Source organism: Aethalodelphis obliquidens, unplaced genomic scaffold (genome assembly GCF_003676395.1).
Source record: "Aethalodelphis obliquidens isolate GAN/ISIS:26980383/991018 unplaced genomic scaffold, ASM367639v1 scaffold21, whole genome shotgun sequence".
NCBI classification, from domain to species: domain Eukaryota; kingdom Metazoa; phylum Chordata; class Mammalia; order Artiodactyla; family Delphinidae; genus Aethalodelphis; species Aethalodelphis obliquidens.
This window is the reverse complement of record NW_020837965.1, coordinates 14,800,585-14,817,544: the sequence shown is the minus strand read 5'-3', so window position 1 is coordinate 14,817,544 and position 16,960 is coordinate 14,800,585. Positions and strand designations below refer to the sequence as shown.

General features: G+C 41.8%; 1 protein-coding gene across 5 annotated transcripts in view; it reads right to left on the bottom strand.

The window, feature by feature from the left end:
• TDP1 (tyrosyl-DNA phosphodiesterase 1) overlaps positions 1–16,960 on the bottom strand; it is a 75,594-nt gene that overhangs the window by 33,604 nt on the left and 25,030 nt on the right. For 4 of the 5 annotated variants that reach the window (XR_003435602.1, XM_027120296.1, XM_027120294.1 and 1 more), the window contains exons 8-13: positions 15,615–15,782; positions 15,088–15,166; positions 12,846–13,028; positions 12,179–12,227; positions 9,897–9,963; positions 8,295–8,402 (exon numbers count right to left, since the gene is read on the bottom strand). Coding sequence is in view for 4 of the 5 variants with exons in the window: in XM_027120296.1 (XP_026976097.1) it covers positions 8,295–8,402; positions 9,897–9,963; positions 12,179–12,227; positions 12,846–13,028; positions 15,088–15,166; positions 15,615–15,782 (654 nt within the window). In the remaining variant the exon portion in view is untranslated. The remainder of the gene's footprint in view (positions 1–8,294; positions 8,403–9,896; positions 9,964–12,178; positions 12,228–12,845; positions 13,029–15,087; positions 15,167–15,614; positions 15,783–16,960) is intronic. The other variant, XM_027120297.1, reaches the window with a different exon arrangement.

The following is a 16,960-nucleotide window of genomic DNA, read 5'->3' as shown; positions in this document are numbered from 1 at the left end:
ACCAAGTGTCAGGAAGAGCATTTTCGTAGGAAAAAAAGTATGGGAATTATGAATTCATTTTCTCTTAGAGTAGAACAAAAACTAACATATACAAGTCCAATCACGCGGAAACTTCATTAAAAATGGTTTTAGTGCAGATTTGAGTGATGTGGCAGCTCTATACTAAAACACTACAGGATCTATAAAAAAGGTTTTCAGTCAGAATCCCAATCACAACACATCATGAAAGAGAGGAAACGAAAACTTTGTGATTTTTGTGTATTTAAAAGGATAAATAAAACAGAAGATGAAAACTATATTAAGGCTAGCATTTTTATAAGATTTCAGTCCCTGATCTTCAAGCCAGTTTCCACATTTGTGAAATGTCAACTGGGTAAAACCAAGTCCCTATGACCAGGAAGCCAACATCCTCTACTTACGATGGGTACAGAAATGACCAGTGATCATTATGCACACACTATAGGAAATACGAGAAGTACACTTCTAAAGTGATGAGTTTTTTTGTGTTTTTTTGGAAATTAGATCTTTTAGGATCCTACCTATCTTTTATAAGACTTACTATCATTATTTTTTAACAACTCTACACATCCTAGTGAATGTGGTTCTCCAAAGCAATCATGTTGCAGGGTTATTACCTCACTCCAATAAAGCTGCCTTCTTTGGCTCCAAATAATGCTAGAACTTCACTTCTTAAACAGCCTCTAGAGCCTGAGGTTCAGTCTTTTGAGTATATTCAAGGGGCATTTCCCTTAACTATGGAAAATAAACCTCAAGTTTAAAAATAGTAAGAAATTATTTCAAGTCAAGACTGGAGAATAAGATGGATGAATCAAGCTGGGTAATGAATACCAATGAGGCCGGTGGAGGGCAGAACTGGAAGACAGCCCCCAAGATTTCTGCCCCTGCCCCCGGTGTACGTATCCAGTATAATCCCCTCCCCTGGAGTGTGAGCAAAAATTGTGAGTATGATGGGATTTCATTCCCATGATTAGGTCACTAATCCCTTGACTTTTAAGTTAATCAAAAGGTTTGGGATAATCCTGGGCTGGCCTGACCTAATCAGGTGAAACCTAAAAGGAGGGACTAGGTCCTTCCTGAGGAGAGATTCTCCTGTTGATTTTGAAGAAGCAAACAGCTATGCTTTGCCATAAGCAACTAAATTCTGCCAACAACCAGTGAGTTTGGAAGAAGACCCTGAGCCTTAGAGGAGATCATAGCCCTCCCTGGTCAACACTTTGATCCTGTGCAGCTAACCCATGTCCAGACTCCTGACCCACAGAAACCGCAGGATACTAAATCTGCATTGTTTTCAGTCACTCAGTTTGTGGTAACTTATTACAAAGCAACAATAACCTTATACAAGGCCTAGAACAGAAGCATGTCTATTAAGAAACAGTACTCGTTACTGTGCCACGTAAACTCATTTTGAAGGAAATTCCAAAGAGTGGCAAAAGGATTTGAGCAGTGGCAGTATTCTTCAAAAAATATCTAGTTTCAAAAGGTGACCACCTTGAAGGGCAACACTTCTTTGGACATGCAAATCTGGCTTATTAGAAAAAAGAAGTCTCATTTTTAGGTTAGAGTCAAAATTCACATTGCTTATCATCCATCTTGCTTATTACTGTTGTAATTTTTTTCTGGGAAATCTGTTTTAGTAAAAGGTATTTATTCATCCCAAACGTGAACACTAACATGGGGGGGTAATAGAGCAAAGTAGTAAAGTGTCAAAAAAAAAAAGGGAGTTAAATGCATGCAGCTTTTGATGTATTTATCTTTCATTAAAATCCCCATTCTTAAAACATAATACGTCTGCCACTCTGCAGATGGATTGTAAGGTTTGCTGGCATTATCGTTTCATTTAGACTAGAATCCATGGTTCTCTCTACAACCCCACCTCATCACTCTAAAGTAGGAAAATGCATTAAATGAAAGAACAGCAGCACTCATAAATCAGTTGTTCACAGAGTTCTGAATTTATTCTCAGAGACGACAATACCATCCACCAGGAGAGACAATCTAGGGGATATTTAGAAAGGCATGGGGCATCTGGATGGCTTTCAGCGTGACATGGCGGCTCGTATGTGAGGCCCAGGTTACTAAACACCCCATAACGCACAGGACAATCCTGCACAACGAAGGATTATCTTGACCAAAATGCCAGTTACTGCTCTGACCTCCCTGGCCCTCCAATCCCACTCACTCCAGCAATACCCACTTGGTTTCTCCATCACAAACCAGAATATCCCCAACTCCGCCTCTCTGCCCAGAACGCTTTCCCCCAGCTCTCCACCCACACGGCTCCCTCGCTTCTTTCAGGTCTCTGCTTAAATGTCACCACGTCAGCGAGGCGTTCCCTGACCATCCTATTCACGAGCAGCCTCCCTTCCTGACACAGGGATAGCACAGTGCCTGAGGATGTTACTGGGCTCCTGGGCGCTTGTTGACCCTCTCTGTGCTTCAGTTCTCCCATGTGTAAAGGGGACTAACAGCTCTGTCGTAGGGCTGTTATGAGGATTACATGAGCGTATGTGTGTGTATGGACTATGCTTTTAGAAGAATGCCTGGAACTTAGCGTAAGCACTACGTTAGCTCTGAAAATCTAAAACAACCGAAACCAACTTGGAAATTAAGCTATTACCTAACTTATTATATTAATGGCAAAACTTAATTTTGTTAACTCATTAGGTGACAGAAGTTGACCTAAGCTAACATGAGGCTACTTGTAACACCACTAAGGATGTTAATAGATGGTATATGTATCATATTATGTTTCCATGCTCCAAATACATCTTGTCTCAAGGACTTTGAGTAAAGGACTGTGCACCTCAATTATTCTTCTACTTTATTTTTCTCTAGAGCAATTATCACCATTTTGATACATATAAACTTGGTTTTTGTGTAATTCTCACCATCGTAAAGTCAAGGATTACATTTTATTATTGCACTGTACCTGTATCCCTGCACCTGGAAAAGTACCTGCTACATAGCAGGTGCTCAATAAATACGTGTTGAAATGAATGGTTAAATTTTATGATGCCCAAAATACAACATAGAACATTTCTTAGGTAGAAGGAAGATTATTTCATGGAAGATGGTGACCAGTTAGTTGTTCTTTAACTCAGGAGGGAAGGCTTGGATCCAATTCATCTGTGTGGCAGTGGAACACTGGGTTAATGTGATGTTTAGTCCCTGTATGTTCCTCCCCTCCTAGGCACCAACCTCGTGCTCCACTCTTCCCTGACCATCCACAAAGGCTCAGGGTGTCCATGATCAGTTCCAAAGAGAACTCCAAAATATACCATGTGTACACCGACCTTCTGAGTGCAACATCGCCAATAAACAATTCCACTTGACCGTCCCACTATAATAAATCAGTCTAATCGAGTTGACCATTCTCCCACCGAAACCAGTTTCATTTCCTGACTTCTCTATTGATGATGGTGACCATCCCCCATCTCCCTACCAGCCACACCCCAAGCCCAGGACTTGCCTTTGAAGCATCTCCCACAGTCAATCACGCACAAAGTCTAGGCAGTGGTTCACTGGTACAGCCTCCATCCTGGCCTTCGTTCGATTCCTCGTTAACAAATCTGTGCTGAGCGCCCCTCCATGCCAGGCACCGGAGGGCACTGAACAAGACAGAAATGGACTTGGCTCAGAGGTGAGAGGGGAAGCCAGTGATCACACAAGCAACCACACTGAAAGGGAAACAACATAGACCATGCAAGAAGCCCAGGGCATATGGACACCCTGCCTGGAACAGAGTAGTGTCTGGAAAGAGCAATGGCTAAAATAAGTAATATGTGTGCCATGAGTTGTTGGACAGATGAACACCAGGAGGCTGAGAAAGCAAGGAGAGTTTCAGTGACGTTTAAGCTGAGAGCTGAAAGTCAGTGTAGGCCTTGCTGGGTGAAAATCTACTTATGCAGAATGGTCAGAATTAACACTGCAATTACATAACACATATACAACCAGCTGTTTGACAGAACCTCTTTGGTCCTAATGTAAATCCCATGAGAGCATGAACCTCTCATTCTAACGGTGGAGTAGGTACCATGGAGGGGCCACACGCATTGGACTATCACTAGTGACCCGTGAGTCAAGTTTGTGCTCTTCCACTCCCAGTTCTTTCATTATACTGTATCAGTGAATTTACCGCTCTGAACTTAAAGTTGAACTCTTCTGCCTGGGGGTCCAATCACCAAGCGTGGCGCCTCACACCCTCGTGGCTGCTGTGCAGATGAGGCGTCTGAGGCTCAGAGAGGTTAAGAACCTTGTTCATGGCAAAAGGCTCGTTCAGGAGTAGACAGATCATCTCGTCCAGGACCGTCTGATGATGTAAAGCTCATACCCTCTTCTCTACAAGATGAGACAGAACAGTGAGCTCCCAAGCACACGCACAAGTGCTCTTAAGGATGTGCAGGAGGGAGAGACCAGTAGCGGCTGGCAAAGCCTCCTTGAGAAGAGGCCAGCCCTGAGCACAATACTGACGAGATGAGCAGCAGCTGGAGAGGCAGAGGAAAAGGACCAAGGCATCTGGAAAGGGGACTCCATGGGCTGCTGGCAGGATGACTTCAGGGGCAAAGGAGGCCAGCCCGGCGGCTGCTGGCAGTTCCCGCCAGGAAGTACAGGAGAAGCAAGGTGGAAATGGGGTGGCCAGGGTCTGAATGCCAATGGAGGACTCCAGACTTCAGCTTACAGGAAACGGGCGAGGATTCTGAACATGGGATGGTGAGGAAGACCCGTGTCTCTGAAAGATGAATGGTCATGGACAACAAGGACAGGTGGCCTGGGAAGAGGACGACCTGTGTAATGGGACAGCAGACAGGCAATCATTTCAGAAGTCCAGGGATTAGAAAAGGAAACTTGGAGACACCTGAAGGACGAGTAAGCTTTGTTAGCTATTTCGAAAGCGTCCACGTGCCCACGTCAAGAATACAGTTGATCTCTTTCTATTGAAATCATTTCTGTGTCTGGCTTCTGACATCTCTGAGATTCTGAGCATCTCAAAGGCACTATGTACATCTTCTTATTGTTTTATCCCGAGTGCCCAGCATCCACAGGAGGAAGGACCTCGGTAAACGCTCCAAGGAAGGAAGAGCACAAGAGGACAGCTGGGCTTCAAGCCTGATGAGAGTGGGCAGGTGCCTCTGGGGCAAAGAGGGGTGACGGGAAAGGAACCTCCTTCTAGATAGATGAGCTCGGTTTGGGAGATAAGGTTGAAAACAAAAAAGAAAGGAGTTACTAGTAGATGTCACTTACACTTGGGATCTGTACCTTCCCTTGTTATGAAAGGGCTGGAGAGTGGGCTCTAAGTATGTTCTAAATTGTTATAGAAGTTACATTTCTCAGGTATCCTTTCATAAAACTGGAGTGCTATGGGGGCTTTTTCTCCTTTACATAACAAAGTAAAATGTGCTGCAGTTTCTTTTGACCTAACTGGTCTTCACAGAAAACAGGAGCACTAAAACCGTATCTTAATTAAGAGGCAATAGAAGGTAGAGCTGAAGAGTGCCAGTCGTGGAGCCAAAGGCCTGGGGTTCAAATCCTGCTTCTACCACTTACTACCGTGTGACCACGGGCAGCCTTTTCAACCACTCATTTCTCCAAGTCCTCATGGAGCTGTTGAGCATTAAATGAATAAACGTACATACAGCATTTAGAACAGCGTCTGGCATGTCGAAATCCCTGAATGAATGTTACTTGTTATCCTTTAAACATCTTGGCAAGTATAGTTTTTGGTCTAGGTGCTCCAGAATAAAATTAGAAGCCACAGATTCACAAAGACAAATTTCAAATTCTTCAATTAACTTGCAAGTTATAATTAAGCCCGTCAGTACTACAGCAGACGTTTCCATTTCTATCCTACAGGCCAGCCCTCCAAACAGCCTCTCCTCTCCTTTATCCCTGGGTCCCCGGCACCAGGATTTCCATCTCTAGTAACCCTCAAAGACCCACAGCAAGCACTCTTACATAGAAGACTTCGACACTAACATCTTGGAGGAAAAGTCTACCTAATGGCAGGAGGGGAGTAAAAGAGATCACTTCTGATCACTCTGTGGATAAAAGGTGAGCTGCACGCTTTTCAATGCTTAATTTCTTGGGGCACCTGTTTTCTCAGCCAAAAAACCCATGATGCTAGACGAGACCACTTTTCCCCGATAACTGATATGTTTCTTTATATTGCTCTGACCCTCTCACCCTATTTTGACCAAAAACATTCTGCTAGTAGTTAAGAGGATTTTAACCAAAGTTGGAAGAATAGCCTTCAGATTCAATTCAACATTGCTGCAAAGTGGTACGATTTCAGTAAGAGCCTTGATGAATATAAGAACATAATATAATGGGTAGAGAATCTGTCAGATCTGATTGAGGGAAATGTCACATCATTTCAGGTACTTAACACAGAGCAAAACAACAAGCTTTGTAATAAAGTAGCCCTTGGGATGTATGATGGCCTACCACTCCGTAATGCTTCCAACGGTAGCGTTGTAGAATCAGAAGCAAGTAGATAATTTCATTGAGTCCTACTGACTCATCAGCGTATACAAGGAAGCAAAGGTCACACACAGCATCACGATGTGACAGAACCAGTATTAAAAGCCAGGTTTTTCTCCTTGCAACTTAGTAAGCTGGTTTAACAGACAGTTACTGAGCACATAGGTGAGCTGACACTGAAATGTGGTCTCTGAGTATCCAGGTCACTTGGGAGGCTGTTCAAGGATCCACGTTAGGCCCCAATTCATGTTTTTGTTGGTTAACTTCACAGAAGACTGGGTAGTATTATAACTTAATTTCTCATCACTTGAATTCAGGAATACTGGTAATAATCTAGCTTTCTCAAGTGTGTTTTATTTAAAATACACTTGGGGGAGGAAATAACAATCTCCCACTCACCAAGGCCCAAACTCCTCGCCCACAGAGGGGCCACACGGCCTCCATGCCTCTGCTCTCCCTGGCATTTCCTATCTGTCTCAGGCAATGACTTCTCCACCCAGGGGATCTACAGTTCAGGTCTCATACTCAGGTAACCTACTCTTTACAGGCAGAAGTTTCTCTTTTTATAGGCACACAGCAAAGAGAAGGGCACTAATTCCCCTGGCCATCCTTCACAGCCTTGAGGGCAGAGCTTGAACAAGTGTAACGACAGCTCTCATGTCATGGGCTGATATGTCTCCAGCACTGGGCTCTGTCATTTAACTCTCACAATAACCCCCAAAGGCAGCCATCACCTTTCCCATTTTATACAACAGGAAAGAGCCTCAGGTTAAATAAATTTCCCAAGTTCACGGAGCTAGTAAATAACAGAAGAGTCCGATCTTCAGGACTCAGGAGTGTGCTTTCCCATTGTGCTATGGCTCCTCAGAAATGCCTGGGAAGCCCTCTCTCACATCTTATCTCCACCACTAACACTGTTTAGTCTCGGACCCGTATCCGGAGCCAGGGGCAAAGGTTAGCCACTAATTTCCATAAACTAGGAAAGTAACTTGGTTGCTTCTAAGTGGTTCTTTGGTTGAAAAGTGTGTTCATGAAAGCTTTTAAACTTCTGTTTAAAAGTTTGTTCATCATTAAAGAAATAATTCTACTCTGTGATACCTTAATTAGTTGCTATTGGCATCAACTGTGTTATTAAATTAAGAGATGCCTAACGGTCTCTGTAGATTAGAAGCCAGGAACTAAAGTTCTAGTCCAGCTCTATTTTATAGCTTGTTATAAAAACAGACACAAAAATGCTAATAGGTAGGGACTTTCTTATAGGGGGTGACAAAAATAATCTAAAATTGGATTACTGTGATGGTTTCATAATTCTGTGAATATACTAAATCATTAAATTGTAGACTTCAAATTGGTAAACTTTATAGTATGTTAATTATATCTTAATAAAGATGTTTAAAAAAAACACAAAGAGATTTGATTGCTCAAGTTTCACTTATCTAAGAAGAAAATAATTAAGGAATATTAATTTCACCAAGTTATTCTTTTTCTGTATTTACTCCAAATGTCAATTTGCTTAATTCCTATTTCTGGAGTATTAAATACCGAAGTAAACACAAACTTTATGCAAACCGTGTAAACATCTACACTTATAAGTAAAATCAGGCAATGATCCCTCTACCAAGGGATTCATGTCAAGGGCCTACTTTAAATAAGGCTCATATAAGACACACACATACACAAAGAAAACTAACAACAATCCACAAAGTCACTTTTTGGAACCCTATTCAGTACTCTTAGCAGGAGTTACAAATACACTTGTAACAACTCCTCCCATCAGGAATGTAAGAACTACGTACCTTGTGACAAGGAACCACGCAAGTTGACTGAAGTCTGGAGAGGGTCTCATATATGTCTTAATATGTGGCATGGCATTGCTGCGGCCTGACGTGTCAGCTGACCATTTGCTAGTGACGGGAAAGACACACATCACTAATTAGAAAATATAAATTGGTCGTAGTCCTAGTATGAGGAAACTGTCTCAAAAGCAAACTCCTATCATCTAAAAAACAGTGAGTACATTGTTCTCTGTGATATGACCTGTGATATCTCCTTAAACTGTACTCAGCTAACAGCATAACACATGTTCATTTTAGAATGTAGGTACGCAGAAGAAAAATTTACCACCACCTACAAAAAGCACTGTAACCTTTCGTATGGCCTTCCCATCTTGTTATGAATACACATACATATTATTTCTATTGTGCTTTTAACCGCATGTATGCACATCTGGTCTCCTTGAAAGCAGGAACTGTGCTCCCGGAGCATGTTACTGAGTACAAGAGGCTCACCAAATGCTTATTGAAAGAATAAAATACAAAATGGGAAAAATACAAACAGTATGAATATCAAAATGGAATGCTGAAAGGCAGGGGGACAATTCAGAAATATTCCAGTCAAATGCTGATATTCATATATCTGAGTTTGGTTTCTAAGTTTCCAACATTTTTAGGACTACAGTTCCATGGGAAAAAAAATGACCTATATTACGAGGCAACAATCCTTACTTATGAATATAAGAGGATGGTCCCTCAAGAAAAGAGTAAAATCAGGATTAGGTAGATTCGTTATTAGATTGTATGAGGACAATACTGAAAGGAGTTCAATTTTTAAAAATGTCCTCTGCAAAACCAAACATCTCCAAAGAAAACATTAAAGAAAGGCTCCAGGATGAATGGCGTACTGAATTAGACTGAAAGCTTTTTTTTTTTTTTTTGGCCTTGCTGCACTGCACGTGGGATCTTAGTTCCCCGACCAGGGACTGAATCCGGGCCCTTGGCAGTGAAAGCGTGGAGTCCTAACCACTGGACCGCCAGGGAACTCCCAGACTGAAAGCTAGAGAAATGTAATCTGCCCTCGTTTCTGGCGTCCAGCATAATGAATGCTTGTTGAAGCAAGTATGAAACTAGAACTGGCCTAGAACACGCAGGATGTGCAGCCACTGCAGCCAGAAGAGGACGCAGGACACCCCGCTCACCTGAACACTCGGCCATTTGCTGACTGTTACAACAAGCCAAAGGCACCCCGTGCCCTGGAGAGAGTGGCGTGGATTCTTCCCTCAGTAAGCCTGTGGTTTCACAGCGTATGAATGTGTAGACGGAAGGATGACATATTTTGGAAATATGGACGAAAATGCTTCTTATGTAAATTCGAAACTTCCCAACATGTTCTTTTATTTACCTTTTTCTCTGTATGCCAATATTTGACTCTTTGGTATTAAAAAACATTTCCAAGAAATGTTCAGAACCTTGTTTTAAATGATTTCTATCACTAACATATGCAGATAAAAAATATAGCCATATTATATAAGGTACTTTTTCTAAAAAAAAAATCATACTGACAAATAACATTCTTATTTTACCCTAAAGAAGCAAAGGCAGCATTCTAAACCTATTACTTACTGAAAATAGGAATGGAGCCAATTCTGTTTCTCCGCCGTCTGGATGCTATAGGGAAGAGAGCCCCCGGCTTTTAAAATAAGAAAAATAAAAAAATGAAAATTACTGACTATAATTTGAGGATCCTTTGTTAAGAAGAAAATCTACAGCAAACAGTTGGAAGGTAAAAGAAAACCACTACTTACTTCATCTTATGGAATAGTTCTTTGAAAGAAAATGGCTAAACAAACCTGCTTTGGGTTTGCTCTCAATGGGGTTTCCTTTCTTAGATATGCATGTCAAATAGTAAATGTTTACTATCTGAATAGAAAAAGGTATTTAATCACTGGGGTGGTAGTGGTGGTGGAAATTTAACATCTATAACAGCACAGATCTGAAATGTTAGGAAAGACCAGAGAATGAATCTCTGCCCATCCTGCTGTCCTCATGCAGGTGAGACACCCTTAGCCACATTTTGCAAGATGAGGTTTGGTGCACCTGTTTTTTGCCCAAGACCAGGACACTCGGGGGAAGGCACACTAGGATAAAAACTTGGTTCTCCTGCCTCCTTCACCTTCTACACTGATATCTCCAAATAGACTTTGTCCTAGCTACACAGATTCTTACAAATGAAATAAAAGGATCACTAAATTAAAATGTTCAGTAAACAGGTACATTTTTAAAAAGGAATTCTAAAAGCCATAGTCCTACAAAGAGAACGAAGATACAGTTCCAAGTGAAAACACAATTAGAAGCCATTTTTGTTCCTCTTTGAAAGGAAGAAAGTTCCCTGTAGATTCATCAGTGACTTTCCAAACACGTTAGAACTTCTCCATAGTAATCTATATCCAAAGAGGGCTTTAAATTCCTGACATATCGAATAAGGCATGTTGTATCTCCCGCTACAAATTAACTAAGAACATAGCTGAGGTTTCAAGGACCAGTTACCCAATAGCTTTGTTGAAACTACCAAGTTCTTCCCTACTGAAAAACATGCTTTGCATGGATCTAGCCTATTAGAAGTACAGAAAGGAGGAGAAAAAAAAAAAAAAGCAGCCAAACCAACCAGAAAATCACCATGTCCCTGAGTCTCAGTGAAGTAATTTTAGCTTGCCATTAAAAAGCAACAAATGGGGCTTCCCTGGTGGCGCAGTGGTTGAGAGTCCGCCTGCCGATGCAGGGCACACGGGTTCGTGCCCCGGTCCGGGAAGATCCCACATGCTGCAGAGCGGCTGGGCCTGTGAGCCATGGCCGCTGAGCCTGCGCGTCCGGAGCCTGTGCTCCGCAACAGGAGAGGCCACAACAGTGAGAGGCCCGCGTACCGCAAAGAAAAAAAAAAAAAAAAAAAAGCAACAAATGGGCTAATACACTCCAAACTCTACTGAGATTTTCCTGGCAGGGTCACATGTAGTTTGATAAGCAATGAATGGACTAAGCTGGTCTAATTCAGAGCACTCTGCTTCCAGCCATAAGCAAATGCCAATCAGACTTCCCCTTTTCCCAAGGCATTACCCTGTTTGGGTTTCTGGTTAATACCTCCTGAATGCACTATCTGGGCGGGGGGCTACTGAATTCTAAATAAGTTTAGTGCCCAGCACTGACATAAGGGAAATAGAGGACAAGACTGAAAGATGTCTACAAAACAGTCCTAGGATTTACAGATAAAGCTCTTGCAAGACAAGATGTATCAACTGGGTTATACCAAAGGTTTCATCTCAGTATTAAGCATAAGTTCCGGACCTTCAATATTATCTGTAACTGGAATTCAAATCTGGAAGAACCACACAGTACTTCAGGCAGAGGGGGATGTGGGGAGAGAGAGGTCAGAGAAAGGTATGACACACAGCTGTAGGGGAAGCTGGTTTTATCCGGACGTCTTGTCTGGACAACCAATATGCTGGTGGCAGAAGTGAGAACAATCTTATTGGTAAAAATATCAATCACTCAGAGCATTATTGTGAGGATTAAATAACACACAAATTGCCCAACTGCATGGCATCATCTTTGGAACACAGCACTGCTCAATATTACCTACTGTCATGATCCTTATCTAGTTAAGAGAGAATAATCTCTAAATTTCTAACCAACACTTTTCTGGTCTCAAGGAGGAAGGCATTTTTATTACTTGTTTTAAAAAGTTTACCAGGGCCATGTATAACTGAATCACTTTGCTGTACACCTGAAACTAACACAACATTGCAAATCAGCTATATCCCAATAAAATTTAAAAAGAAAATGTTTACCAGGGCATTTATGAAATATACACAAACACAAAATACAATCGGGACAGTTTCCCCAACAATTACCTGGATATCCTTCTAAGCTGGTCCGCACGTTTTCCACTGAAGGATAGATCTAAAAAAAAAAAAAACAAAACACTTGGAATTTACCACATGGAAGAACTATTTGTTAAAAGGAATGAAGATTCGTTTTTAAGAAAATGAAAATCTCAATTAGAAATACCTAAAGACTTAGAAAACGTGCTTTAAATTTTAAACAAGTTCCCATCTCACTGAAAAAAATTAAACTTCTAGTAATTAAACTACAGAAAGCATTTATAGTCAATGAAAGAAAATTACATTTCCATTTGAGTATTTTTTTTCCCTCTGAAATGACAAATTAACACTGAATTGAATGCAAAATTATTAATTCAAAGGTCTCTAAACTAATAATGCTTGTAATTCTGCTGGTAATGTTTTATCAAGTATTTTTTCCCTTGGCTTGACGACCTCAAGGAAGGAATGGAGAATTCGCAGGCTAGTCTGTGGCTGAGATGGAGCTCTGAGCAAACCAGCAAGCTCCCAGCACCAAATGATATTAGGGCCACTTGATTACAAATGACTATGCTGAGGGCCTGCTGCTTCCATCCCCAAACCACGGAATGAAACATCTCTCTATGACAACGAGGACTGATTTGATTCTTCCCCTGGACTAGAGGATAAGAACAGTGACCTCGAGGAGGGGGACACTCACCAGATGAAGAGGAACAGCCCTTCCTAGGGCCCTGCTTTCTTTGCCCAGTGTCACCAAGCTCTCTTTAAACTCAGAACACAACCATTTTGATTCATCGGCCCCCATGGAGCCAACGCTTGAGAACTGACCTACTACAGGCCAGGACTCCGCTTTAGGTGTGGACGAGGTGTGCTCTTTCAGAATCTGTGAGAGAATAAAAACGAATGCTACCGTTACTCCAAACACGTGAACAGAAATGCTGTGACAACTCAGAACATGGTTTTCTGCCCTTGGAATGCCTCGTTCACAAGGAAAGGCTGAAAATATTAGCAACCAAGTTCATACCCATGTGTAGTTTTTTTTCCTTCTTTGGGAAATATTTTTAAACACTGAAGATATTTTATTTTAATTGAGTAAGTGGACACAAGTATTCTTCTTCCAAAATTCTTTGATTTGTACTAAAAGCAAAAACAGATTAAAAAAAATAAAAAGAAGACCCATTTTAGTAGCAACGTCAGATAAAGCACCAACCTGGCATAGGAAATTAGATTTTTGCCTTGAAGTTGCGATGGTTTAACATACCTAAACAATACTAGGAAGTCAAGCTATTGTATATTTTGACTCGTATCATTTGAAAGAGGTTTAACCCTTGGGGCCTAGGCAGCTGTGATGCTCTGGAAATAAAAGGGAATATATTTACATATAGATACATACTACCATAAGCACTGCAGAAGACTGACCTGCATTTCCTGCTTTGTCTGATATTTATGCAAAGCTGCAGAAACAATTCAGAAAATACTGGGAAATTTTATCCATTTAAACACATAATGAGGGTCTTTCCTAGAGGCTGGAGATGGCAACAACAAAAAAAAGCCGCAGTTCCTGCCCCAGTGGAGCTCATATTCTGACGGATGTATTGTTTAGTTTATATGTATTATTTTCCATTAATATTTATAAACACACTTCCCCAAAGAGCCCAAATAGTTCTCAACTTCCACCCTGGGTGCAGCATGGCAAAGGAAACAGGACTGAGCCAACAAGACTCAGCTTCTATTTGGGGCTATTCTGGGCTCGGTCCTTGATCAGGTACACGACCCTAGCCAAGACCCTGGGCTTCTCTTTACACCTCAGTGGAACATACGTCTGATCACCCATCTTCCCTGGAATGCAGCTATGATGCACCACGAGTTCCTGACAGTGGAAAGTGGTCGCAAACTCCAAGACGCTCCTCAGCTTTCAATAAGATTGGGATGCTGCACAGTATGTGCGATCACCTGGCCGCTCTGAAACACTGGCCCACAGGCTAATACACACTAGTGCTTACCGAACACTCAACACATGCCTTGCATTCATTTCCTCATTTAATCCTTACGTAATTCTGTGAGGGAAGTACTATTATTATGCCCATTTTATGGATGTCAAGAGGGGTTAAGGAGCAAGGCAAGATCACATGGCTCGTAACCAGGTCAGGATTTGGCCCTGGGTGTGGGTATCCGCCCACAAAGTTGTGCACTTAGCCAGTACGTGGGACCTTCTCCGCCCCAGGTCAAGATAGAAAGATGGTGGCTTCAAGACCTTGCCCACTTTCAGCTGTGGTGTCACAAAAGGAAATTAAAGTGAAAAGTTGTCACTGGCTGGGCGGAATTCTCACACAACATAATTTATGGAAAAAGAGGGGCTTTTAAGAAAGCCCTTTGAGGAATTTACCAAGGTCGATAAACTGACTCTAGAGAGAGGTGGAGAAAACTTTAAGCTTTAACTTGCTGGTTGTTTTACTTTGTTAAAGATCTTTCTTGGCTTATTTTCATACCAGCATCAAATGTCATTGCCATAATTACAGTTCTCAGGGCAATGGTTTAGCAAACAAAACACATCATAGCTCAGCTGTAGTCTTCACTCAACACTATTTTCTGTTCTTTGTTGAATTTGTGTTAAAAATCCTTGATGTGCTGATGAAAAGCTATAATACTTATATGAATAAAAAATCTCTTTATTACAAGAAATAAAAAAAACTAAAAATCCTCCATATATTTTTGCCATTTAGAATTGTTACCTCTACACCTATAAATGAGGCAAAATGTTAAAATGCAAGTAATTACTGGAAACTATAATTAGACAATCAATTATCAAGTGCCTACTATTTGCCCAGAATTGTGCTAGAGATACTACGAAGCTGCCTTCAAAATATACCAATTATAAATGAAAAAGGACAGAACATACATTGCTTTTAAAAAAAATGGTAAAATAGTAAAAATTCTGTTACCTTCCTAAGCCTAAAATGTCCCCAATTATCTTTTTGATTTCCTTGAAAGCGTCCCGGGGTTGAGCCAATAAGGTAAACACTAAAAAGATATAAAGCACAAGTTATAGAACATAGTGATTTGTGGACTCCCCAAATCACAAAATATTCATGAAAAGTAACATTAAGCAAGAAATATTCTACGAGCCAACCCACTTTCTTGAGATGCCTCTTCAGACTGACACTTAGAATCATTTTTGAGCACATCAAGTAATGGTGGGACACCCACGGAGTGTGAGGTACCAGGCAAAGAGCTCAGCAATTTTAAGAGAAAGCTCTCCAGCTGGGATGGGAGGGGGTGGGGTGATGGCACTCAGGTGAGGGGCAAGATCTCCCAGCCTCCACTTCAGTGCCCGAGGACCAGGAGGTGCAGACAGGGACAGGCCTGCTCTCATCACGTCCCGAAGGACAGCTATCTCCTGCCAGGCCCCCGTGTCCCAGATCTCACATGACGCTCAAGGTAAGCACCCCGTTGCTGAGACGCCACGTACTTTGTTTCTGAGAGGTCGTGCTCCTGGATGGTATCTATCCACTCCTTGAGGGGAGAGGCGTTATAAGCCATCAAGTAGCTGATGAGGTCAGCTTTAAAGTGTGTGGTTGATTCTCCAGATCTGTGGGTCCCATGGACTATTCGTGGGTACAAGGGGCTCAACCACATTCTGGAATGGAAAAAAATATATATAACCTTTAACAGTCAGAAGCACAGCTGATCACAGTGGTACCTCTGTATTGATTAGGCACTCACCCTAAGGAAGAGGTGAATTCTCACTACCTCTCTCCATGGTAGGTAAGGTCATCCTTATAAACATGAAACAAATCTGATGTCACCACTCCAATGGTTCCCATCACATTCACAATTATTTCTGAAAACCTCACTGTGAATTTAAGACCCAGTAAGACCTGGCCTCTGTCCGCCTCTCCCGACTCAGTCTCTCCATGCTCCCTCCTTCATTCACGTACTGCTCCCTCCTTCATTCACGTACCTTCCCCCTCGCACCTCTACATCATTTTAAAAGACTTGATGACAACAGTTAAGTGTTCTACTCCTAACTGCTATAGCAACTCCACCACCAGCAGTAACCCCAGCAAGGTTCTGCCCATGCCTACGTCAGTGTAGCTCTTTAGCCAAGTGGAAAATAAAAGTTATCTAAGAAAAAAATGTATGTGCAAATGTTTTCAATAAACAAACTCATTTTCATATACAACATATGGGATATATATATCCCACATCTGGTGTCTGGAATGAGTATAGCCCACATTTAGTCATGTTACATTAACACTAACCTCAGACTTTCAAATAATTCAGTAAAAAAACTTTAAAGACATCTTTCATCAATTCTTTGTCAGCGTACTTTGCCAAAACTTCTATATCATACCCACAAATGGCAAACAAGCACAGCGAAACCCAGTCCTTCTGTGAAGTGGTCCCTCATAGATTACAAAGAAGTATGGCTTCAAACTTCTTGTGCTGTTTCTTCAACAGCAAAATCAGGTTAACAGCCCTGCCTCACCAAGGTGCCCACGAGGTAATGAACAGGTCTAACTTAAAGCAGCCTCAGCAAGTACGAGCTGTGTCTGCCTTTTTCCCCTTCTTGGGTTATTTCCACACTTCTACCCAACAAGCCAAAAGAGAAACTGCTCAATTCCTCTTTCACTCAGCGGCCCTCCAAGGAGACTAATAAGAGGCAGCTGTCAGGGCAGGAAGGATCCAGGCCCACGAGGATCCCGGCTGTGCGTCTTGTGAACTCCGTACACGTTTCTAGCAGTGGCAAGTCACACCTTCCCTTCCCACCTCGAGGTGACCCCTCGCATGAGGGGTTATACTTGTGACCAGGAC